This window comes from Mytilus edulis, chromosome 13 (assembly GCF_963676685.1).
Source record: "Mytilus edulis chromosome 13, xbMytEdul2.2, whole genome shotgun sequence".
Taxonomy (NCBI): domain Eukaryota; kingdom Metazoa; phylum Mollusca; class Bivalvia; order Mytilida; family Mytilidae; genus Mytilus; species Mytilus edulis.
The window spans coordinates 39,722,063-39,749,812 of NC_092356.1; the positions used below are offsets into that span (position 1 = coordinate 39,722,063).

At 31.0% G+C, this 27,750-nt stretch overlaps 1 protein-coding gene across 1 annotated transcript; it reads left to right on the forward strand.

Moving 5' to 3' along the window:
* The first annotated feature begins 1,769 nt into the window (after nucleotides 1–1,769).
* LOC139502169 (uncharacterized) lies at nucleotides 1,770–27,470 on the forward strand. Its single transcript, XM_071291547.1, has 16 exons — nucleotides 1,770–1,873; nucleotides 10,605–10,817; nucleotides 11,632–11,775; nucleotides 12,707–12,861; nucleotides 16,156–16,249; nucleotides 17,013–17,156; nucleotides 18,777–18,853; nucleotides 19,253–19,342; nucleotides 19,932–20,031; nucleotides 20,565–20,734; nucleotides 21,114–21,241; nucleotides 21,568–21,677; nucleotides 23,364–23,468; nucleotides 24,232–24,362; nucleotides 24,859–24,950; nucleotides 25,743–27,470. The coding sequence occupies exons 1-16, from the start codon at nucleotides 1,841–1,843 to the stop codon at nucleotides 25,895–25,897; spliced, it is 1,941 nt and encodes a 646-aa protein (XP_071147648.1). The 5' UTR covers nucleotides 1,770–1,840; the 3' UTR covers nucleotides 25,898–27,470.
* The last annotated feature ends 280 nt before the right edge of the window (nucleotides 27,471–27,750 follow it).

Below are 27,750 nucleotides of genomic sequence, written 5' to 3' on the forward strand. Positions count from 1 at the left end.
ATGGAAAAAGCTGTACTTAAAGTAATCTGTTCTGGTGCTGAAAGTTTGATATTGTAGTGAATTGGTGAATCTGGTGATTTTGACTGGCTGTAGTGAGAGGTAAAGGTTTGGGTCGACTGCTATAAGTTGGTGTGTGATCTTATGCCGATATATGCTTTAAATATATTGAACTGATCGACACATGTTAAATATCTCTCCATGAAATTAAGGAATCTGTGAGATTAATAAATATATTATACAAAAATATATACTTTATATAAAAAAAACTTTGAGCCCAAAATGTTGACTTGAGTATGTTCACCAGCACACTAGAAGACCTGATATTTAAAATATTTATTATTTAATAAGATTACTATCTGTGACATCTGTCGAAATCACCAATCAAGACATTAATCATGTCATTTAAGTTTTCACACCTGAGACATCAAATATATTCAATTGAATTATCTTATATCATCAGTTGGCAATCAGAATCCCATCAAAGATTACAGAGAATTGAACTTTTTATTAAAGAATACTAAACTCAGTCTGGCTGTCTCTTTTTTGTAGATAAAACTAGATAGGTGACATGAATTAAATTAAAGTGAAAAGGAGTAAATTTGCATAAAGTCGTGTTAAGTTCCTTTATAATAGAAAATAAAGGAACATGGAGAAACCTTATACGGGCATCGAACACAAAGTTACTCAACGTGTACATCGTCGAATGTGAACACCGTCCGGTCAAATTTTTTGGCAGAAAACATTTTTGTTTATCATGAAGTTTATATTTTCGTATAATATATTTATTGATCTCATAGATTCCTAAATATTGTAAAGCAAAATAGATATTAACACTTGTGTTGATCATTTCAATATATTTAAAGCATATATCGGCGAATGTGAATACCATCCGGTCAACTTTTTTAGCAATAAAACATTTTTTTTTTACTAAAAATTTATATTTTCGCATAATTCATTTATAAATCTCACAGATTCCTGAATTTCTTGAACAAATATTGTAAAACAAAAGAGATATAAACATTTGTTGCCGTTCATCGTACGCAATTACGACTAAACACAATTACGAACGATTTTCAATTTTTGCTCTCTGAAATCATATTTATCTATATTAATCAATAAATTTTCCTATAAATAAAAACCCTAGTAAAATTCCCTTGTTTTCATGATAATACAATTCATGTGCACTTGGTGAATGTTGATGACAAAATCGTTTTGAAAATATTTTAAGAACAACAATCTGGCCTACAAATTATATTGAAAAAAACATAAAGATAAGCCTTATTTTGTTAATATATAGAAAGAAAAATATCTCCTGGTTCTGTTCTTGTCTTGTAAAACGATGTCACGCAAATCTTACTAAATTATCCTAAAATGAATGGAAAATTGGATGGGGATATGATGCAAAAGGAAAGCCTTCATGCATACAACTTCAATTCTAACGTATAAACATTTCAAGAAAAGTAGTCTACATAAATAAATATTAATCACAGTTCAGAAATCGTTCGTAATTGTGTGCGGTCTGAGGTGTCCGGTAGCGTATAAAGGCGAGTGTGAATATCGTACGGTCAACTTTATTTTCTCCAAAATATATTTTTTTTTTTTTTTTTGATTTTCATTAAACATATTTTAATATCTTTAAGGTCTACACATATTAAACAAATCTACCGAATAACAAAAAAGAAATGACTATTTATATGTAGTCCGGTCTACCGTCCTGTCACTAGTGCAACCCTTTTTTAAATTCGCTTTGTTGAAAGCTCCGCAATATTAGTCCGTCACTTCCGATTTCCAAGGGCACATGTAAACAATGAAATGAAAGAAGGCAAAAAATGAGAAAAAGATGATTATTTACGTTGAAAATAAGGCTTTCCCTGTATGTAAACAAATTTTAATTATATATTTCAATTTAAAGATTAATTATTAGACCTATCCTAATGATTTTAAAGCATTTACGAACTATTTTCATTCCCTTAGATAAATTATTTGCTTCTTTTCCTTTGGCGTTTATCCAAATTTGTATGATATATAATATATTTTTTTCATAGTATTTACTATTATAAAGTCTAAATGACTTGCATGAATAACATTTTATTTGCCAGTCGTCATACTGGAGGGGGAGGGGGTTATCTCTAAAGGTTCCATCATAACAAAGAGACAAATATGGCCGTATTTTCACCTCAAAAACTACTCTGTGTACAGACTTACCTGTGCAATTTGAAAGTTTTAATGTCTAGCATCCACTAGATATATAAAAGTTAAATGCATTTTGTGTTTAAAAAAGATATAATCTCTCTTGGTTTTTGATGGGCATTTTTTTTCCTTTCTGCAGAAGGTGTAAAAAAAAACAAACACCTGAATTACTTTGATACTGTCCACTCATAATGTGAATGGTTGCAATAAAATTAGTATTAGATTATGTAAGCAGAATTGAAAACAAAACATTAATTGAAGAAGTAAAAATATTTTCGGACAGTCAAACAGCAATTGGAATTTTAACATTAAATTGGAAAATTGAAAATAACACCCAGCAGGCACACAACGTTGATTTAACATTGAATCAATGTTTATTTTCTATGTTGAATCAATGTTGAATTATTATTAGATTTTGCAAATTTGTATCAACGTTGAAATCCTATGTTGAATCAACGTTGATGTTCAACATTGAATCTATATAGAATAATAGTTGCTTCAACATTGTTTCAACCAATAGCTTAATTTGAATTCAGATTGAATTCAGGGTGAATACAATACTAGTATTCAACACGGAATCAAAATTGGTTAGTGATTGTGTTCAACTGTGTTTCCACCTAAACTAATGTGTTTCATTCATCCTGTATTTTCTTTGTCTTGCAGTCCATAATTTTATACTGTAGCAATGTTCAAGCTATTGTCTTCTCTAGGCGCTCAATATGCAAACCTGATCCAATAACTGCTCCATTAGACCCAAGTTTGAAAAATAATCTCAAAACAAAATTGATTATCTTTGAATAAAGTCATTGTCTGGTTATATTTGACATGGTGTGTTCTTTAGTTCATTGTTGAAGACTGTATGGTAACGCAAAGATATATAAAAAATGTTCTCTGGTTGATGGTTGTCTTGTTAACAATAGGTACAACAATAAAAAGTGTTTGGGTGCACAAAACTTTTAATACAATGTAGATGCCATTGACTGCCAATTACTTGTAAAATATCAGTAATTTTCAACAATAAAACTGAGTGACCACATTCGTGTGATGAGAGCATGGCTTGACAATGATGATGATAACAACCAATCAGCTGAATAACAAATATGGGTGTTGAGGGATATCCTACGAACCATAATTTAACCACCAAGATTTTTTTAACATTTAACAACATGCTTACAACAACACAAATTATCATCCAAGAGAATTATTGATTTCGAAAGCGCACCACCCTTAATACACAAATTTTGCTCAATGTCTATTTGAAATATCGAGTGGTCAAAATATAAAACAAAGTTTGCTGTTCGGACACTTCCTATCCTATGTATTATAATGTCCAACCACTGATTATAGAGAAATATTCAATACGATAAAATTCAAATAAAATTATTTATTTATACTGAAACTTTTTATTTATTAATAGTGCAACTTCAACTTCTTTTTTCTCACACCTTGTCTTTTTGGAGCCCGTTTTAGAAAGTTTATTGTTTTTTCAGACACTTGAATTGCTGTTCCGTGATTCCATCTAGGTCTTCATGATGACATCTACAAAATCAAAAGTTATAACATTGTAAAGTTGTATTCTGTTCAACACATTTAACTATTTTAACTTCATAATGATATTACTTTAAAGTATAAATAAAAAGCATAAGAACCGGTGAAAACTAAAGTAAATAACAGTTGTCCTTTGAAGTCTCAACTACATTTCCTTTTAGATAGACTAGAAGGACTTAGGTATAATCTGCAAGAAAATCCTAACTACTACATTTTAATTTGAACAAATTGAAGGTTTATCCACTTATGTCTTTTTCTGTATTACTTGTGCTGCGGCATGTATATGTGACTAATTGACATATTCGAGGATGGTAAAGGGGGTTCTTAACACAGAAACATGTGAAATAAAATAAAAAAAAACACTGCACTGAAAATAAAAATTTGGTTAAAGGAAACACGAAAAATTAAATCATGAATTTTATTAAGGAAAAAAGTACTAGAAGTTAATACTCAGTCGTTATTGGAGATCACACAGTCATGATAATGGACACGAAGACCCTGCAGTCACCTTTTCGCTTCCGCTTGTTGCATCCGAATCGTGGAAAAGATAACTTGATCGCAATTAATATCCTGGGAACACATAATTTAAAACAATCTCCCGACTGGACTTCGAATTTAGTCCTGGTTTACTTTTTTTTTTATCTTGAATGTTGGACTAGCACGAGAAATTAAAGAGTACCCAGACGAAACACGGAAAATAAATAAGAGGAAACAAAAATAATGCATGTCGAAACCAATTACGAGAAATAAAACGCTAAAACACGTGAAATAAAAAGGCCATAAATGCAAATAACTTTTTACCACCCTCATATACCCTTTATGTTTAATCACCTTGTCCAAACTCTACCTCAATTTTGACAGTAAAATTAAAGGTTCAACTTGGTGAGTCATATATAGCTTCTGACCTTTCCATCCCAAAGTTGTAAACAAGCCCCCCCTTTTTATGCGATTAAAATTTCTTTTCACTTTTGATTCAATCATATGATTTCAAATAGTCAATGATAAAAATTCAAGAGACGTTGCAAGATATCTTGGGAATGGTAACATGCTATCCTGATCCTGATCCTAAGGTCAATCCATAGATTGTCCTAAACATCCCCCTTTTTCACGTGTAAAATTTCAACTTTTCAGTACTGTACAGTTTCATAACGACATGATATGTTCACATTTCTAAAATACGATAACGTAATCACAACAATTGATATAAATACTTACTATAAAAATGTAAAAGCTGTATAGAGGAAAGATATTGATAAAAACTCTGCACAAATCACTTGTGGTCACGTTGGCGGATATTCAAACTTTGGCAACAAAAACAACTGCGCATGCGCATACCTGAAGTCTTAAAATAGAAATGTTACAATGCCGCGAAAATTTAAATCGTTATTTAAATAGATCTATCCGTTGTTTATATTTCAAGTTGTCAACCATTGTTTATGTACTGATGTATACGTCTTTCTCTTTGAATTAATAAAAAGAATAGAAAAAAAAAGAAATGAAAACAAGATATTTGACATCAGAAGTCAAGGAAAAAGGTGGAGGGATCTTTTAAGGGGAAGGAGTTATTCACAAATATTTAATTTTATATTTACTGTATGATCCTGTATACACGCTGGTTCTTTTGTTATGTTTTGGGGTGGGGTGAATTTTTTAAATTTTGTATTATTTCAATATTTGGGGTGCGAAGTTCATGATTAATTAGTAAATTAATGCTTATATATACACTGCTAATTGTTTTATGTGTTATTCTATAATCACCACAACAATTACTGATAAATCTACTAAATATTTTATTTAATGTGAATATCGTTTTCAATTTGAAAATAATTGTGATGTGTCAAATACTTCTTTTTTGACAATTCTGGTATCCACAACTACTGGGTTTTATATATTGTTTAGCCAACGTTGATTCAGTGTTGGTATTTCAACACAATGTCAATTCAACGTTGAAACAATGTACTAATTTCAACGTTGCATTGTCAACGTTGAATCAATGTTGAATATTTGTTGATCAATGTATAACCTTAAATCAACAAAGATTCAACGTTGATTCAACAAAGTGTGCCTGCAGGGCAGATCCACTTCACATGAAATTATTTCCCTTATTAAATGTATCCAAAAACACCATGGAATAAGAATTAATTTTGATTGGACCCCAGGACATGCAGATGTTAGAGGAAATGAAATAGCTGATAAACTAGCTAAAGAGGCAGCTAAAGAGGCAAATCAAATTCAGAAAGAAGCCCATATTACAGTAACTAAACAAGATATTAAAACAGCAGCAAGAATTTTAGTAAATAAAAAGTGGCAACATAGATGGGATAATAGTGATACAGGAAGATTTTATTATAACTTTCATCAGACTGTCAGCAATAAATCGACATTTAATTATCCAGATCACAAAACAGCAAAAATTATTAGAAATTTAAGATCCGGATACTACCTAAAAAATTATCAAAACAAAATCAATCAAAATATAGACCCCAAGTGTGAATGCGGTCAATTAGAAACTGTGGAACATTATTTACTATTTTGTGAAAATTATGAAGAGGCAAGACAGAAACTTATACACGAGATATACTTCAACACAGGATCGTTACATATTGATTTGGAACTTTTATTGTCAATAGAAAAAAACGACAATGTCTCCGTCTCTAATGAAACACTAATGCGATTGTTGGGTGACTTTATTTGCGAGTCGCGCCGGTTTGATTAATGTATAAATGTTAGATTTTTTTGATTTTTTTTCTTTATTTTTTTTTCTTTCTTTTCCTTTAAATTTTCATGTTAATTAATAAATGTAGATATATTTTTTAATTTTTGGAAAAATATGTTAAGCACAGTTGCCACCTAATAGTATGTATTTTAAAGTACAAGTGAGTTGTTTACCAGAGTGAAATATAAATACACGCGAGATTTAAATAATTACAAGGGAGACAATCCAGTGTCAACAGCGACACCTACAGAATACAGAATACAGAATCTCCCAACGGGAGTACAATAATCCCGTTTTCAGGGGTCTCCTCCCGTCCTCCCGTTTAGGAGAAAATACTCCAGTGTATGAAATATTTTGTGTTTCAGAAAGATAATTTCTCTTGGATTTTGATGGGCATTTTTTTTCCTTCATGCAAAAGGTCTGAAAATTAACTAAGTTGTGGTACAACTATGAGATGCTCCCTCAGGTAAAAAACCGGTTTGTATTGTTTTGATTGTCCTTAATTGACATGGACAAGAGGTATCTTCACAACTACAGGTGAGTTAAAGAGTTCATCTGAGTCAGTGAGTGGACAGTATCAAAGTAATTCAGTTGTTTGTTTATTTTTACACCTTCTGCAGAAAGGAAAAAAAATGCCCATCAAAAACCAAAAAAGATTTTATCTTTTAATACAAAATGCATTTAATTTTTATATATCTGGTGGATGTTAGACATTAAAACTTTCCAAACAGCACAGGTAAGTCTGTACACAGAGTAGTTTTTGAGGTGAAAATACGGCCATATATGTCCATTTGTTATGATGAACTTTAAATAGCAGGCTATTTGGTAGAGAGTTTCAGTTAGCAAAAATCTGTATCATACAGTACGCCCAGAGAGTTTGTAATCGCGAACTTTTATCACCGATTTCCGAGTGTAGCGGTGTGACACCGCGAATCACGGATTCTACTCCCAATTTCCTCCAAAGATTCTCTCCCAACACCGCGTGGCTGTTAATTGGTTTATTGCCCAACTGAAAATTAATGACGCGTGACAACATAATCGGATTAGCCAGATTTATTACCTTTGTACATTTATTCGATCTTGATTGCACCTGTGTACTTTAAAATACGTTATTTAAATGTCCATTCATTGTCAGATAAAAGTGTGACATTTTTATTTAAAATAAGATAATTATTCTTGTATGTATATGCCCATGTCATTGTCATATTAAATAAAACGTAAAAACGTATAAAAATACGAATAAAACACTTATTTAGTATTTTCATTATAGTCCGATCAGGTCATAATTTTTGTTTTTTCAACAAAGTTTCAACAAAGATGATTTTACCACAATTAGAACCTTTTATGACCTACTCAGTGAATATCCGGTTCATTAAAAGTTCAATATTATATAATTAATATCAACTGGCTTAAAACAAAATGATGTTTTACGGTAATTTGTCCAATCTAAATCAAACCCTAGAGTTAATTTATCGGACCAACAAGTGAACTCTGTTACTTTCAATTTATTTTGAAATGTAAAATATTATGTTTCACTACCTCGGTAGATTACCGACTTGAAATATTTGAATTTAAAAAAGAAACTGTAAAGTGACAAATAGTTTTGTATGCAATGTGGCAGCCCTATATTCATAAATACTGAGATAATTCCCCGCCCAGACACAACACAATCATCACAACCTTATTTAATTATATGAAGAAATAAAATCATGTGTTTTTTATCTGTTATGATCTGTTATTGATCTTTTATTATTTAAAATAAAAAATTGGATTGGCGCAATCCGTATTTTACTGCTCGTTAAAAGTCGTCCGCGAAATATAAAAAGAAGTATTTCAACAATTTATACAATAGAATATTAAAATGAAATTATATCGTACAAGAAAGAAATATGTAAAAAAAAATGTGGATCGGATTTTTACGATCGACACATTTTCACAGAGGATCTCTACCAACGCCCATCAGGAACTGAACGACATGCATCCTGTTTTCATCTACCATTAATGTATAGTGTTGACTATGGAAGTATAAATAATGTCCAGGTTTATGTCCTCTGTTGACTGAGAAACGTATAAATAAAAGGCTGATGTTCGTTTATTCAGAAAAGGAATAAAATTTAGAATCCGGTTAATCAATTGTAAAAGGACCTTCTAGAGCCTCAATCTTAACGCACACAAATGTCAATCATTACATGAATTTTCCCACGGTTATCCAGAAAGGTCACCTGAGTTTACTGTTACATGATACTATTTCCCGCCAAATAAAAATCTCGTGGACAAAATTGATGTCACTATTTTTAGCATTCAATATTGTGAGCGAAGTCAAGTTCAAGTTCAACCACGCACTGTTGATCACTGAGATGCGTGTCGTCTTCCCACGGCAATTAATTGTTTTAAAAATATTTAAAGATAACTGTTCTAAATACAACACAAAGGTTTACATTCATTGTGCGTAAATGAATATTATTTAATGCAGCTATAGAAGTATTCCTGTTGTAGCCGAAATGTATTATATCCTAAAGTAATGCTAATCGTGAAGAGAAAATGCCGTAGACTTATTAAGCATAACGAATGGTGAATAGTATTTTCTTTTTTACTTGCATATACAAGTTTTAAGACACGTAATTTTCTTTAAACTCACTGCTCACATTTTATACCTTCAGCGTTAGTTTCCGTTTATTTTCACGCAAGTAAGTCTCTTTTCGTAAGTTATATCAATTACCGATAAATAAAAAACGAGGTCATAATCAAGAATAGATTTTTTTTATAAAACTTTAATGCAATTGAAAGCATTAACAACAACGTTTTGGATTTTAAAACTTTTATTTTGTAATCGTAAAATGGAAATGGCGTAGAATTATTAGCATAACAGATAAGGAATAATATTTTCTTTTTTACTTGTAGAATAAAAAACTTTGAGACGTGGAATTTTTCTTTAAACTGCCCTCATTTATTCAGCGTTAGTCTCCGTTTATTGTTGCACAATTATATCTCTTTTAGTAAATTAAATATTTATTTACTGATAAAAAAACGGAAGTCAAAATCAAATATAGTTGTTTAAAAACTTGATTAAAATGTACAGAGTAATTAATTAACAACAACGTTTTGCTTTTTATTTTAATCTTTCATTTGTTTCAAGCAATCAGATATAACCTAATAATCAATAGACAGGAAATACAATTGTTTAATTACATTAGAAATCTCACATACCTTGACTGTCTCGTGCCGGCATAGATCAGACGGATTAGGGCAATTAATTACCTGGTGTCACACCGCGTCACACCAGACTGGGAGAGATGTCGCTAATACAATAAACAAAAGGTAGCGGATTTACGCGGAAGTCGGAGGGAATACTCCCAAATTTCTCCGAGAATTTTGGGAGGGATGTCGGAGTTTCCTGGTGTTACACCAGGAAAAATATCGGAGTATGGAGTTTGGGATTACAAACTCCTTGGGCGTACTGTAATAAATAATAAAATATGGACGTATTTTTAAATATTCTGTGTAAAGACTTATCTGTGCAGTTTGGAAGTTTTAAGGCCTGGCATCCACTAGATCATTTTGTAGATATAAACGAGTTAAATTTATTTTTCCATTCGTCTCAACTCAGCTGATTCTGTACCCTCGATCTAAACTCATCCGTAATATGTAGGTTTCCATTACTGATTTTCTGTAAAGGAGGGGAATAAAAAAGTATTAAAAATATTAGCACTAGCAGTAAATCGTTCAGCTTCCAGCAAAGAAATGTAAGGCGTAGACACATGTCACATACCGTATTACAGCCAGGGATGGCTCTATGAACACATTCAAGGCCACATAAATAGGTCACCCTTTTGGTTTGTTTATAATAGAATTCAGAAAACTAGTACCATAAATTAACTGCTAGTACATCTGCAAAAAAAATGTACTGGAAATAGAGGCAGGTACATTTTATTACCAAGGAAAAAACTGCTGATGTAGGTACTGCAACCTACTTTTTTATATCGGTCTTTGGGACCGCCACTATCCTAAAAAAAACTTGTCTAACCCTCATTCAAGTATTTTTTTGTTCAAAGTTTAATTACTGTCTAACTGTTTAATTTCCTTTGAAAATTTTCAGCATTGAATTTTTAAAGAACTGTTTAACATGTTTAATGATGTGATTTTTTTCAAGTTTCGCACATTTGTGACTCTAGTGGATCCTACAGATAAGATAGCCAGAGTCAGAGCCCACCTTCTACATTCCCTTCATGAGATTGGACGAGAGGACCATCAGTTCAGACTAAGATTCAAAGGTCAATATCTGCGTGATGCATTTTATCTGGAGGATTATGACATCGGTGAAAATGCTGTCATCAAAATGGTCCCCATGTCAAAGAGGAACGATGTAAGTGATTCATAAAAATGTTATTAACAAAACCATATATGGCAAAATAAGAAATCAACACTTTATCAACTATACAGAACAGAACATATTTTATTTCCAATTAAGGGCCCACAAGGGGCATACAGAGCATACATGAATAAGGCAAAAGAATATTGATTTGCATAGATACATAGATACAAACAATTTTTTTACATACAGTTACAATACAATTACTAACTCATATTCACTTTAATAAATTTACCAACAGCATTAAGGACCTGATTGTCTTCACAGTTTAATAAATAAATAAATTTTTGCTGATTATCAAGTATAGAAATACTATATGAGTCTGAAGACCTTTTCTTGATTTATTTTCATCAGGAATACTCAAAGCCAAATATTTTAATCCAATGATGTTTAAAAACTTAAACAGTTGAAAAGCTATATGATCAAAAAGGACATTAAAAAATTCAACTTTGCCTTATGGAGTTGAATTCATTAGCATTCTATGGCTTTTATTTTTTTTTTAATGGTGTTAATGTTTTTGGAGAACTCACTGTATGTATGAAGTTGCATTAAGCATGTTTAGCAATGTTTAGTAAAACAAATTAGGAAATTTATACCAAAAGACAGAAAAGTAAAGTCTGAACAAGAATTATTTCAAATGTATTTTATAATTTTGCCATATGTGTATGTATATATAATTGTTAATATATAGATTTGCCTCAAGTGTTTTATATTTAAAAAAACATCCAAGTGCATTTGTACTTGAAAGCTGTAATCAATTTGGACATATTTTACTTCACACACTTAGACTATTCTTATCTTTTATCAGTCTGTGTACGATCTTAAATCCTTAACCAGCAGTACAACATTGAATCTTGACCTTGGACCAGGACAAACAGAAGATGTGAAGTCAGCATTATACAGAGAACTGAAAGGCTTCTGTTTTAGAGAAAAGCTTATCAGTGATTTTTCTGTAAGTTTTCCAATAATATCTTATTGTGATGATTAAAACCATGGTACCAATTTTGTAATAAATATAAAAAAGAAGATGTGGTATGATTGCCAATGAGAAAACTATCCACAAAAGACCAAAATGACACAGACATTAACAACTATAGTTCACCGTACAGCCTTCAACAATGAGCAAAGCCCATAGTCAGCTATAAAGCATATCTGTACATACAGTGTATATACATGCATAGCAATCTGAATAAAATATATATAAGTACCACGCCTCAATAACAAGGATCTGACTAAGTTCTGTTCTGCAGTGAACCTTCTTGGTCCTTCTTTTTATGCCCCACCTACTATAGAAGAGGGACATTATGTTTTCTGGTCTTTGTGTTTGTTCATCCTCTGTCCTGCTTCAGGTTAAAGTTTTTGGTCAAGGTAGTTTTTGATGCAGTTAAAGTCAAATCAACTTGAAACTTAGTATACATGTACATGTTCCTTATGATATGATCTTTCTAATTTTAAGTCAGTGAGAGTTTTGACCAAAATTTCAAGGTCCACTGAACATTGAAAATGATATATTTTTTAAATATTGCAATTTTCAACTTCTATGGTAAAGGATGGCATGATTTATTTTTAAGAAGTGTCCTTTTCCATAAAACCACAATTTACTCTGTTTCTAACAAAATAAAGTATCTTCAAAAAATAATATTTACTCAAGTATGGAAACATAGATTTTTAAGTCCACAAATCATTGGGTTGGATGAAATCCAGTACCGGTATTTTTCATATTGTATCCTGGAACAAAAGTACCTAAACTGTATGTATTTTCACCTTAGAGTTGTAACATTTGTTGTCTTGTCGCTGTTGTAACAATACAGTATATATATTTTGAATCAAGCTTCATTTGCTACATGCATTTTTATGGCTACATAATGTGTTTTTAATTACAGGGTTTGATGTACATGCACTTCCTGACAGCCTGTCTAACACTGCTGACAGTTTACTGGTACTCTTTCTCCTGGACCTTTCCACTGTTCCTTATTGGAGTTATCTTCTGTCCACAATTTACCAGGATTGGTGGTTATGTTGGAAACTATACTCACTGGTAAGTACATCTGAACAGTAAAATCAAGATAAAGCTGAACAACATTGAGTTGAGGCATATGTTAACTAGAGGCTCTAAAGAGCCTGTGTCGCTCACCTTGGTCTATGTGAATATTAAACAAAGGAAGAAGATGGATTCATGACAAAATTGTGTTTTGGTGATGATAATGTGTTTGTACATCTTACTTTACTGAACATTCTTGCTGCTTACAATTATCTCTATCTATAATGAACTTGGCCCAGTAGTTTCAGTAAAAAATGTTTGTAAAAATTTACAAATTTTATGAAAATTGTTAAAAATTGACTATAAAGGACAATAACTCCTTAGGGGGTCAATTGACCATTTCAGTCATGTTGACTTATTTGTAAATCTTACTTTGCTGTACATTATTGCTGTTTAAAGTTTATCTCTATCTATAATAATATTCAAGATGACAACCCAAAACAGTAAAATTTCCTTAAAATTACCAATTTAGGGGCAGCAACCCAACAACGGGTTGTCCGATTCATCCAAAATTTCAGGGCAGATAGATTTTGACCTGATAAACAATTCAACCCAATGTCAGATTTGCTCTAAATGCTTTGGTTTTTGAGTTATAAGCCAAAAACTGCATTTTACCCCTATGTTTTATTTTTAGCTATGGCAGCCATCTTGGTTGGATGGCCAGGTCACCGGACACATTTTTTAAACTAGATACCCCAAAGATGATTGTGGCCAAGTTTGGATTAATTTGGCCCAGTAGTTTCAGAGAAGAAGATTTTTGTAATAGATTACTAAGATTTACGAAAAATGGTTAAAAATTGACTATAAAGGGCAATAACTCCATTTCGGTCAAGTTCACTTATTTGTAAATCTTACTTTGCTGAACATTATTGCTGTTTACAGTTTATCTCTATCTATAATAATATTCAAGATAATAACCAAAAACAGTAAAATTTCCTTAAAATTACCAATTTAGGGGCAGCAACCCAACAACGGGTTGTCGGATTCATCTGAAAATTTGAGGGCAGATAGATCTTGACCTGATAAACAATTTTACCCATTGTCAGATTTGCTCTAAATGCTTTGGTTTTTGAGTTATAAGCCAAAAACTGCATTTTACCCCTATGTTCTATTTTTAGCCATGGCGGCCATCTTGGTTGGTTGGCCGGGTCACGCCACACATTTTTTAAACTAGATATCCCAAAGATGATTATGGCCAAGTTTGGATTAATTTGGCCCAGTAGTTTCAGAGGAGAAGATTTTTGTAAAAGATTACTAAGATTTACGAAAAATGGTTAAAAATTGACTATAAAGGTCAATAACTCCTAAAGGGGTCAACTGACCATTTTGGTCATGTTGACTTATTTGTAAATCTTATTTTGTTGAACATTATTGCTGTTTACAGTTTATCTCTATCTATAATAATATTCAAGATAATAGCCAAAAACAGCAAAAATTCCCAAAAATTACCAGTTCAGGGGCAGCAACCCAATAACGGGTTGTCGCATTCATTTGAAAATTTGAGGGCAGATAGATCTTGACCTGATAAACAATTTTACCCCATGTCAGATTTGCTCTAAATGCTTTGGTTTTTGAGTTATAAGCCAAAAACTGCATTTTACCCCTCTGTTCTATTTTTAGCCATGGCGGCCATCTTGGTTGGTTGGCCGGGTCACGCCACACATTTTTTAAACAAGTTACCCCTATGATGATTGTGGCCAAGTTTAGTTTAATTTGGCCCAGTAGTTTCAGAGAAGAAGATTTTTGTAAAAGATTACTAAGATTTACGAAAAAATGGTTAAAAATTGACTATAAAGGGCAATAACTCCTAAAGGGGTCAACTGACCATTTTGGTCATGCTGACTTATTTGTAAATCTTACTTTGCTGAACATTATTGCTGTTTACAGTTTATCTCTATCTATAATAATATTCAAGATAATAACCAAAAACAGCAAAATTTCCTTAAAATTACCAATTCAGGGGCAGCAACCCAACAACAGGTTGTCCGATTCATCTGAAAATTTCAGGACAGATAGATCTTGACCTTATAAACACTTTTACCGCATGTCAGATTTGCTCTAAATGCTTTGGTTTTTGAGTTATAAGCCAAAAACTGCATTTTACCCCTATGTTCTTTTTTTAGCCATGGCGGCCATCTTGGTTGGTTTGCCGGGTCACGCCACACATTTTTTAAACTAGATATCCCAAAGATGATTATGGCCAAGTTTGGATTAATTTGGCCCAGTAGTTTCAGAGGAGAAGATTTTTGTAAAAGATTACTAAGATTTACGAAAAATGGTTAAAAATTGACTATAAAGGTCAATAACTCCTAAAGGGGTCAACTGACCATTTTGGTCATGTTGACTTATTTGTAAATCTTATTTTGTTGAACATTATTGCTGTTTACAGTTTATCTCTATCTATAATAATATTCAAGATAATAGCCAAAAACAGCAAAAATTCCCAAAAATTACCAGTTCAGGGGCAGCAACCCAATAACGGGTTGTCGCATTCATTTGAAAATTTGAGGGCAGATAGATCTTGACCTGATAAACAATTTTACCCCATGTCAGATTTGCTCTAAATGCTTTGGTTTTTGAGTTATAAGCCAAAAACTGCATTTTACCCCTCTGTTCTATTTTTAGCCATGGCGGCCATCTTGGTTGGTTGGCCGGGTCACGCCACACATTTTTTAAACTAGATACCCCAATGATGATTGTAACCACGTTTGGTTTAATTTGGCCCAGTAGTTTCAGAGGAGAAGATTTTTGTAAAAGTTAACGACGACGGACGACGACGGACGACGACGGACGCCGGACGCCAAGTGATGGGAAAAGCTCACTTGGCCCTTCGGGCCAGGTGAGCTAAAAAAGGAAAATTCTTGCTCCTTTACATAATCTTATAATAAATTATAACTTTGATCTACTAAGTATCATTTATTAGATGTGCCAAAACCACATATTTAAATTTGGTTAATCAATTTAGAAATTTCACCAGTTTGACCTCCAACATTTAGTAATGATATATTCATTCTTTTTCAATTGTTGTGCAAACCCAAAGGTGAGAAGAATTAAGTGATCATAGCAAATTGGCAATTTAAATCCTATAATACTGCAATCTTAAAAAATAACATTTGTACTAGCATTTTATACTGTTGCTATTTAGCCTATTCAATAATCTTAACAATACCAATGAATATATTTTTTTTATATTAATTTAGATTCTTTAAAGGGGAGTTACCTGCAATAATGAAGCTTGCTACAAAAGTAATTAAATGTATTTGGTAATGATTTTGGTATATGTTGTTTTAGGAAGTTTGTGTTTTGTGTAGTATATGCAGTAGGAGCCATGGCAACATTAGGAGTCTCTCTGTATTATTCTGCTGTCCAATGGATGAGTATTGTGGTAAGATATAAAACAGATGTACTCTTAGTATCTTCTTCAAATAACAAGAGGTTTACCCGGAATGGGATGACACTTTGTACCATGCCTACATGTTTTAGTTAAATCTATTTGTCTTAAAGCTCCCTATATTTCTTAAGGTAATTTTCTTCAATAGATATTTAATAAAAAAAATTAGTATGTTCTTCTATTAAATAAAAAGATAATTCATTGTTTACAAATTCTCAGGTGACATTAAACTTAGAAATACATTTAAAATATACACAAAAATTAAAAGTACAATGTAGTAAAAACACAAGTATGCTAATTTTTCAAACACACAGAAAGTTACTGCTTATTCAGGGGCAGATCCAAAAGGATCCAAAGGGGGGTTACAACTATATGTCCCCATTCAAATGCATTGATCTGCCAAAAAAAAGGGGGGTTCCAACCCCGGAACCCCCCTGGATCCGCCAATGTTATTACAATATCCACTACTGTGGATACCAATTATTGTGGATTGAGGAAAAATTGTTTTATGGTGGATATTTGAATCTATAGTTTTACTCAATCTATAAAATTTGTTGATCATTTAAATTTGTTGCTTTTCTATACCCACAAAATTCCCTATTTCCCTATATCCAGGAATATTGGTATCCCATGAATAAGAATAAATCCATAGTAAAAATAACTTAAGGTTAAACTGTATATGACATTTATTGATTCAAGTTGAATGAATGTATTTATTTAGATAGATTTAAAATTGTCTCATATTTTTTAATTTTAGAATCATGGTTGTAAAGACTGGGTGTTTGTAGATGAGTGTTCCCACAAACATGTGTTTACAGCAATCTTCTTCAGTTTTAATGCCCTCCTGTTACTTGGAGCTGCCATTATAGTCGCCATTTTGTTCTTTAACTTCAGACTGCAGGTTTGTGAAAGTTTTATTTTGTGTTTGCAGACAATTGCTTATCATCTTAGATATTTCAAAAAAATGTAGGACTTCAAATCGAAACTAGTGATATGTTTTGTTTGAAATTATAACTTGCTTGTAGCAAGAAATTAAAACAAGACAAATTTATGTAATGTAAATGTAAATAAGGAGGTGTGTTATGATTGCCAATGAGATGGATATGAGATGGATATCAACCAGAGTTCTAATGAAGTGGATATAAGCAATGATAAGTTCCTGTACACCTTCAACAATGCAAAAAACATAAATAAAGTTTGCTTTAAAAGGCCCTGACATTAAAAATTTGAATAATTTAAAGCAGAACACTAACAGTTTATATCTGGGATAAACTTGTTATTTTATTTTTACTAGACATTCAAAATCATAATTTTATATGTAAATATATATGAACCGTGGAAGTTAATAGAAAAGAATATATTGACGATGAAAGTATTAAGTAAGTGTTGTTCTATATGTCCTATATGAATATAAAGTTGAGCTTATATTAAAAAAAATCTGTTTTTCTTATTTATGAAAATACTTCCATATTTATCAAAGAAGTGATATGGAACTATTTTTTTTATCCGAAACCAAGAATGTTGTTTAAGTCATATGAAACATGTGACTGGTGAAAAATAATGTTTATCCAATTCTTGAACTTCGCATGTATTTATCATAAAATTAGACTTCTGTGTACGATTTTATCACTTTTTACTCATCCATATCATATATGAAATAAAAAAAAATCTCTAGGACTGTAAGGATATGAAAATATGGCAGCTAATAATTGTGGTATTTTGAAGCCATAGTTTACTGTTTGTCACCCTATAAGGTATATTTAGTATACATCAACAAAGAAACATGGGTATTGAGCATGTGTATAACATGTATACTAAGATAATAGTTTATTTCAATGGCAGATACATGCATATTGCAGTTACCAGATTTTTACAAGAAAGGTCACACTGAGTTCACTGCATACAGAAAACATATCGGCGAATTTCTTAATTTGGACAAATTGAAGAATTTCTTGCAAAAAAGTATATGTTGTTTAATAAAAAGTTACAAAAAACATGTGCATCATATTTTTTATGCCCCACCTACGATAGTAGAGGGGCATTATGTTTTCTCGTCTGTGCGTCCATTCGTCCGTCTGTCCCACTTCAGGTTAAAGTTTTTGGTCAAGGTAGTTTTTGATGAAGATGAAGTCCAATCAACTTGAAACTTAGTTCTAATGATAAAATCTTTCTAATTTTAAAGCCAAATTAAACTTTTAACCCCAATTTCACGGTCCACTGAACATAGAAAATGAAAATGAAAGGTGCAAGTTTCAGGTTAAATTTTTTGATCAAGATAGTTTTTGATGAAGTTGAAGTCCAATCAACTTGAAACTTAGTTCACATGTTCCCTATGGTAGGATCGTTCTAATTTTAATGCCTTATTAGAGATTTTACCCAATTTTACTGTCCATTGAACATGGAAAATGATCGTGCGAATGGAGCATCTGTGTACTTTGGGCACATTCTTGTTTAAGTTTCAAATGATTTTAAATGTTTTTTGCCTAGTTTTTGCTTTAATGAGTTATTTCCTATTCTGTAGATAGGAGATTACATAGAGAAATTCTTGGTACAAGAGAGAGATATTGAAGATGTGATGAAGGCTGCTAGGAATGGAAAGTAAGATTATTATACAAATAAGTATTAATTGCTTAAATAATAGAGGATCAGATTATGATTTTTCAGTGTTTTTCCATGAAATGTTTATGATGTAAAGATATCTTTTTTTACATACCAGACATGACTGATTTACTATGAACTCTGTTTGTCATTCTTTCTATCAATGAAATCATGTAATATGGTTTATTTGTCATGACTGACTCTGGTAAAGTTAAATTGGCATTACAGTTTGTTATGTCTATGATATTGGTATGCATGCATTTGTATTAGCATTTGCACATATCAATAATAAAAAGTCATGAAATTGAAAATATCAATTGAAGTTTGAAGTAAACATATTTTCTGAAGACTTCTATATTATTTGTTTTAAATTAGTAACTGAGAATTTTGATTTTAAAGATTGAAAGAGAAGAGAACAGCAGCTTATGAGCTAGCGGCCATGGCAGCTTCAGGAGATGACAACAAGTTCAGGATTGTTGCTGAAGATGGGTTAGTATAGTATAGATATATTATCCTATTATAACCACTCAAATTAAACAAATAATCCTTTAGATTCACAACCTCAAATTTTTGGGAAATCTATATAAAATTACTGACATTTACTGATATTGTTATATGAGTTGTGTTTATTCAATGAAAGGTTAAAGTTTAAATGAGCCACTGCATCAGTTAAATTATGATGGGGATTTTTAACGACATTGACTACCCATGAGGATTTTGCACAGTTGGATCAGTTAAATAAATGAATAATAATTATTAAGCTTCTCAATGATCAAAATTAGTGTTTGTCAAACTCCTAAATAGCCATTGAAAATTTTGTGATAAAGTGTGTGGTTCAAGATTTTTGAAATTTTATATTTTTGTCAAAGGGTCAAATAAATATTTTGTCAAAATTTTATGAAAATTAAACAAGCCAAATTAATTTAAGTCAATGTGTTTGGGACCACCTTTCTCTGCAAGTATATGAAATAACTTTGTGAGTAAATAATATAATCTAATTAGATATTCTATCCAACTTCAGTTTCAAAAATCTGTCTAGTATTTTCACTTTCATGACCTTTTATTTATGCCATTGTAGACTTGATGTTCTGTTGTCACTGGCTCTAAGCTCTGATGACTCTACACAGGAGCATGCTGTAGAGGCTATTGAAGAACTACTCATTATCCCATCAATACAGGTAAGGATCATGCCAGCAGATAACAGCAGATAAATGTCAACATTTGCATAATCAAAATTACAAAAAGGGCGAGACATATCTTTGTGATAACAGTTTATGAGTCTTAATAGCTGTCCTAAAATGTCATATAATCTAGAAAAATATTCTTAGTATAATATATAAATATAACTTAAAATAGGGCCAAAGTAAGCTAATAAAATATTCAGTGTACCTACTATGATTATTTTTTATTTCTTTAATTAGCACTCAATTTTTTTGATAGGGTGAGGAAAGATCAATGAAAAGACAATAAAACATACAACAATTTTATTATGTATTTCTGAAACAAATTGTTGCTATTTCTTGCTTTTAATGAAGGAAGTCAATATTTAAACTTGCATATTTATTAGTTAGTCACTGAATAGTGTACAATGTGTACATAAGATTGAAATAACAAGGTGTGGTATGATTTGGACAAATTATTATGGACCAATTAAAGTTCATTAGTTGATATTTTATTAATAATGTATTGACTTCAATGTTTCTGCTTTCAGGACAACTTTGTTGAGATGGGTGGAGTTAAAACACTTACTGCCTTGCTACGATCTGAGAATTCCAAAGTGATGCAAGAAGCTGCAAGTGCTCTTTACACAATTGTGTCTGAGTCTGATGAGCACAATGAGCATAAAGGTTCAAACCAAAGTGCTGTGGTTGCTGATCATGGGTAAATTTTCGTAACAAAAAAACAAATGAAAATGCTTAAGTTTATGTAGTATTTATAAAACACTGCTTATTAAATTTTAACAGCCATGAATATTCTTACACAATAGTTAAAATAATTGGAAAGTGGAATTTTGGACCACTTAAATTCTAGGAGAACGGGGTGGGAATCAGGAACCCCAAATCCACCTTTTCAAATCTCCAGAATTAGTATTTTTATACATGTATTTCAGAAAGCTAAAATAGATGTGTTTAGATTATTTTAAAGAACCCTTTGTTGCAAGCTTAACTTAAAAACTTGGTTTTTGAAATATTTTGTTTTAATTAGTATTAAAGCACTCATCAAGGTAAAATATTAAATTTGATGCTTGTTGGTTTTCCAGCATTGATGACCTGGCCTATGCTTCAAACCAAGGAACAATATACTGTCAGAGAACAGTGGCTAGTATCTTCTTAGAACTAGCATTTAACAGAGACATCAGAGCACAACTCGCTTCAAGAAATATTCCAGGTATGTTATAAAGTACAAAAACTAAATCAGGAAATTAAGAAAATGGAATAGATTGAAAAAATCTTTGTACATTTGTTAAATAGTGATTTGTGTTAGATTATTTTTTTCTCCAGTCAAATGGCTTATCAGCTAGCTTAAGCGCTGTTGATTGAAACTTTACATTTCATTGGATTAGTTTGGGAAATTGTAATAAAATAAGCGTTTAAGAATCAATGTGATTATAGAAAGAAAAAAAAATAAGATTCAAGGGAAATAATTCTAACCTATTTTATTATTTTCATAGTTAATTTCTTTGGAATAATATGGATGTGATATTGTTTTTTCAGCTCAAGCCATGACACATTTGTGTCGTAGTAATGATCCAGAAACACAGAGATATGCCCTACAGACACTGGAATTACTTGCAATAGAGAGTTCAGATATGATTTGTGCTCAGGTTTGTCATACTAATGCCACAAAACTTTATTATTTTATCTATATTTTTTTCATTTCTGAGAAACATTTGTTAAAGTTCATTTATTGAATAAATAAAAGTTTATTTGAAAAAAAAGTGTATTATTTCAGACAACCTACACAGTTATTTACTCTCATAGTCACACATCATCTTTTTAAAAATCAAATATATAAAAAGAATGCATCGTATGCATACATGCTTTGTAAATCTTATATTGTTATAAATTGTTCATTGGAGAGAATTGTATAAGCTTGATTAATTTGTGTCTCATCCCTTTTGCATATTTAAATAAATAATAAAATTGAGAATGGAAATGGGGAATATGTCAAGGGAACAACAATCTGACCAACAAGCAGATAACAGTGGATCAACACAGCGAGAAAATCTGGCACCCGATGGTGGTCCTCAGCTGACCCCTAAATAATAATAATAATAATTCCTACTTCAGTGAAAATTGACGTCATATTAAACTCCAAAACATATAAATGTTTGTTTAAACCAAATACAGGCGCGTAGCTGCCTATACGCTAACACGCAGTTGCGTGCACATCGATTCGGCATGCAAAAAAAAAAAAATGGCAAAATAAAAATTTATAGATTGAATGTTAAAGGAAACACCTATGTTGTCACTTTTTGAATTGATGAAATATCATTAAATAACGGCATTTGGTTTCAAAATAAAAGTTTCATTGGAGATTATGACAAAATCGGACAGTAACTTGTATCTTTTACTAGATTTGAATTTGTAATACTCAGTCTAAGACATGTAGTTTTTGGAGCACATATTACAATGCATCATCAGTTTGGAATGAGATGTACCAATCGGCATAAGAGTTATCAGAACCCCTCGATATCGTTGAAAATATGCCGAGGCGTTGTGGTCGACAGACTACCAGATCCAATCACCCTGCAAAGACGCCAAAACAGTATTGGAAAGTCTCATTATTTTTTGCGTTCATAAACCATATGATATGATAAGGGAACTAGAGAGTGGAGTCGCGTCTAGTATTATCAGAAAATCGCACTTTTGCGCTGTATCTGCTCCATCGTGTTGTAAGAAATATAACAAACGAAAAAATCTCAACATTACCTGAGACATACGAAACTGACCTGGCATGTGATTTTGACGAATTTAATTGGGAGGTCGCTCGATGCTGAACACGTACGCTGGTTCTGATGATAACATCTCGCGAGTGCTACCATGGAGATCTATCAGTGTACTAAGTATGTCGAAAACAAATATACGATCAACAATGAACGACAGTTACTAGCATTACTGCATATTCATCGGGATTTCAGTGTGAATATTGACAATTAAAGTAATACAGAAGTTTGTTTCTGCCTAGACCCGAATAGCAGATTTTGGACAATTTTGAGTAAATTCTGTATCACAAATATGTGTTGTTTATGTATTACTCTATTCAGAAGATTTATTAATAGTTTTACATTCATAATTTTTTATAAGTCCTATCTACATATAGCTCCTCTTTTAACAGTCTTATGACCGAAACCCGAAAAAAAACCCCATTTTTCTGCATAAAAGGGTCCCAAAATTTTATCGCCTCGCTCCGCTTGCACATCGTTTCTATCTAGCTACGCCCCTGAAATAACTTGAAAATTTGGCATGAATGTATATTTTTTGTGATTAATTGTTATTTTATTTAACAGGAAGAGCTTTTGGATATACTGCTTGAATTACCACTGAAGACAATGGATGAGAAACTTTATCTTATCGCAGGAAAGATTCTGTTATACTATGCTGAAAATAAAGATGTAAGACTATGTATTAACTCTCTAATATACTTTCTAAAATTCTGCACAAATTTATACCTTGTATTTCCCTTTTTTTTGGGGGTCTGAAATTTTCATTATTTTACATTTCATGTATATGATCTTAGATATTTGGCTTTTGAAATTTCTGCAACATCTTGAAAAAAGAAACCACATCTGATAACATCCTGCAAAAGTCACAACAATTCTATTATAGAAAAGGAAGAAAGTCTTTGACAAATTATTGTGTTAACTGAAATAGAACCATTCTTTAACAAAAATTCATTGAATTTTACTCTTTCATATTTTCATCTTGACACTTTGTAACATAAGATAATGATTATTTTAATAAAGTGTCAGATATTGATCATACAAATAAATGTACCAGTTCAATACACAGAACAGTTAATACAAAGATCAATACCCAGCCTACATAGACTTACAAGACACTAAATATACAATAGTAAGTAGTGAACCAAATGTAAACAGTTATTTATTTTTTATTATCCTTGTTTTTTAAATTCCAATAGGGAACATACTTTTTATAATTGTATAAATAAACCAATTTTTCAAGACGTTTCGGCCATTGACCTTCTTCAGTTTTTTATTTTTCCTCTAAACTACATGGCTGACATTTTTTTTTCAATCATTGAAAAGATGTTATAGATAAATGTCCTTGGAATATTTTTGTTAAGTCTTTAATATCAATATTGAAATAACCAAACTTTGCATAGAAAGGCTTATATATTATTTTGTATATTTTCAGACTTGCAAGCAGTTAGTAGAGAATCCAAGCTTGAAGGAATCTCTGACCATCTTTGCCAGAACACAGAATGCTGTATTACAGAAAGTTGTAGCTAAAGTTATATTCTGTACAACAGAACATAAAGGAATCAAGTTAGTTATTCTTTTAATATCTTATGATCTGTTAGGCATTATTTTGATATGTATTAGATGATTCTTTGAATATTTGCTTTGTTGATAATTTTTGCATTTAAAAAAAAAAGATTACTCTTTGTTATTGCAAACCCTTATTAAGTGTCTAATTTGTGATAGAAATTAAAGGGGTTTGGTTCATAATAAAATCTGAATGAGCTCCACTGTTTAATAGCTGATCCTAAATTTCTTATCATAAATCTTTAGATTAATTTATATGAGGCATTGTTAAGTTATTGAAATGACATTTATAACTACAGGTCAAAATCTCTTTGTTATTTCAAACCCTGAAGTGTCTCATTGGTGAGAGAAATTTTTAAGGGGTTGAGCATGAAATCAAAACTGAATGAGCTCCACTGTTTGATAGCTTTGGTTATCCTAAATCTCTGATCATAAGTTTAAAGATTATTTAATATGAGGTCTTGTTAAGTTATAGAAATAACTTTTATCATTACAGGTCAAAGGCTAAACAGATTCGATTGGATAAAGTACTGGGGTACATCAGGGATAATGCAGCTGACAGAGAAGCATGGGATATGGCTGATCAAGGTTGGTTAATTAAGTTCAAGATTCATGTGGAATCAGCTTAAGCTATATTGAAAGTTTCAAAATTACATATCCGTTTGACAATAGTTTTTTTATACCCCGGCTTTGAAAAAGGAGGGGGGAATGTTTTACCTCTGTGTGTCAGTCCATCCGTCACATGAATGTTTTAGTCACATTTTTCTCAGGAACTACAATACAAGGATTACTGAAATTTGGTTTCAAGGTTTATATAAGTCTGCTATATATACCCTGTGATATGTTTTCAGATTCATCACACGACAACTTCCTGTTAACAGAACACTTGTATTATTTTACACATGATAGCCAAGTTGAAAATTTTCATCACATTTTTCTTAGGAACTACAATACAAGGATTTCTGAAATTTGGTTTTAGTGTTTATATAAGTCAGCTATACCGTGTGATGCATTTTCAGATTCATCACTTGACAACTTCCTGTTTACCGAACACTTGCATATTTTTATACTATTAAAATTATCCACTTATGGCAGGGGTATCATCAAGGAACAAATTTATCAATGTTAAATGTCTTAATGGTCAAAATTCACAAATGCAGTTTTAATGGTTTTTATGTTCTATCTAGATATAGTTTAGAAAAACACCATTGCACTTCATTTGAGAAACAATTTTTTAATATACTGAAATTTCACAAAATTCTTTATAGTGATTGGATTTTAAACAGCCTATAACAAGATAATTTATCATTATTATTTGCATAGTAAACTTGAAGGGATAAAAATCATTAATACAATTCCTATTTTTCATTCCCTGTTTAGGTCTACAAGCAATGAATTGTGATGATGATAACCTGTCTACTCTACCAACACTCAGTACCCTGGAGAAGCTGAACAAGATGGGATCCAAGGAACAGTTTGGTTCTAAAACCTCACTGGGATCTGATGTTAAACCATCTGGTAGTTCATCAGACTGAACACTTAACATTTATACTTATATTTTAGCAATAGACTGTGATTATTCTCTCTTCTTTTGCAATCAAATATTTTGTCCTTGACATTTGTTTTGTTATCTGTATTTACTCCATATCTTATTTCAAACCTCTGTTTAGATAAAGTTCAGGTTTTTATTTTAAGAATTAAGATTTACACATTACCTATACTTTGTTAACACATGAATATTTTTTTCTAATTTGTGGAGAAGATATAAATCAGATCAATATATATATTAACTGTAATAAATATTGTAAATTTTGTGACAAGTTAAAAAAAAATTTTTTTTACGATATTTAAAGTTATGGCTTTTTGATATCATTTGTATTTTTTTTATTTTTTTAGTAGATACTAACATATTAATTTGATTCAAATAAAATCTGGTAATTGTATATAATTATACTTTAAATATAAGTGAATAATTTGTTGAAAATTTAAGTTTTTTATCTAAATTTATGCTATGTCTCATTCCGTCCACTTTTAAGCCTGTTGTGATATACTTGTCTTCATCTATTATTTTTCGTTAAGATTGATCATGTTAAATTAGGTACATTAATGAGTGGAAAAAATCATGTTAATGAATTCTATACTTTTTTTTTATAAAGTGCAATATTATTAAATGATAAACAAAAGACAAAATACAGTATGTGAGTTTCGTATATCAATTATATTAGACAGAAGCTGTTGATCAGCCTTTATATTGTAAGTTCTGAAATATTTTTGAATATGAAAATAACTTCTTGCTGTTAAAAATATTTTATATGTCAGTTTGAATGGAATATTTCAATACCAGTTTTCTCCTATTCTGTGATATCCAAGATATAAAAATTTGTCTTTAATTACAGAACTTTAATACTTTATATTTAATACTTAATATATTATAAAATTTATTTGAAAAGACTTGCTTTAACTACAGTTTACCATTGACTAGGATATTTAGTCATCATTTTTCAAGTAAAATTTGAAGATTTCTTTTTCCTCAACCTGAATATGTTAAATATTTTAAAGGAGTACACTTGAAATAAGGGAAATAACTCATTTATTGCAATATCACAAAGTCACAGAAATGACTCATAAATGAAAAATAAAATAACATCTATTTCAGGTTAATACTTGCAAGATTTTTTTTTATAGATTGACAACACTTTTAAGGCATTCTATCAACATTTAATTATAAAGAAATCTTTTTAATTAGATATACTGGTATTTATTCTGAATAAATTATGGGGATTTTTTTTCTTGGTATTGGAAATTTCTTATTAAGGATGTTCACTGCTGAAAATTTTATTATTTGAAATATAGAGGACAGAACTTTGTTCTTAAAATCTCAATACGGGCACAGAATTAAGCCGTGAAATTTTAATCTGATTATCTTTAAATCACAGGTTTTTGTAGAACAAGGAAATACGTGATCAGTTACCAATTTGTAATATATATATTTTTTATTTTATATAATTAGATTATTAATTTTTTCACATTTTATTGGACCCTTGGAAGGCTGGACCTCCATATTGTTATTTTTATTATATTGAATAAATTCCAATAACCAAATCAAAAGGTTTTATTATTGAAATAATTAAGTATGAGAAATATCATTAGCCTGCTATTCAATCACACTCAATAAGAAATGCCCAAACTATTTTTTTTTTTCCCCCTTTGATAAGCTTTGCTGTGTTAATGTTACAATCAGTGTAGAATTACTTGATTGTCAGGTATTGATGTCTTTCCTCTGCCTCATCAAAGTCTCAATAAGTTTGAAAATATTTGAACTATGTCTTTCTTTAGCTTCATTACAGTCACACCTTAGTTTCATTTATTAAGCCACAAAAGTATGAAA

What these genes read in the sequence shown, in the direction of transcription:
- LOC139502169 (XM_071291547.1), top strand. Translation starts at nt 1,841, where the DNA reads ATGATTATTTACGTTGAAAATAAGGCTTTCCCT. An exon ending in AAGGCTGCTAGGAATGGAAA is followed by an intron (nt 18,854 to 19,252) that starts GTAAGATTATTA and finishes TTGATTTTAAAG; the next exon opens with ATTGAAAGAGAAGAGAACAG. An exon ending in GCTGTGGTTGCTGATCATGG is followed by an intron (nt 20,735 to 21,113) that starts GTAAATTTTCGT and finishes TTGGTTTTCCAG; the next exon opens with CATTGATGACCTGGCCTATG.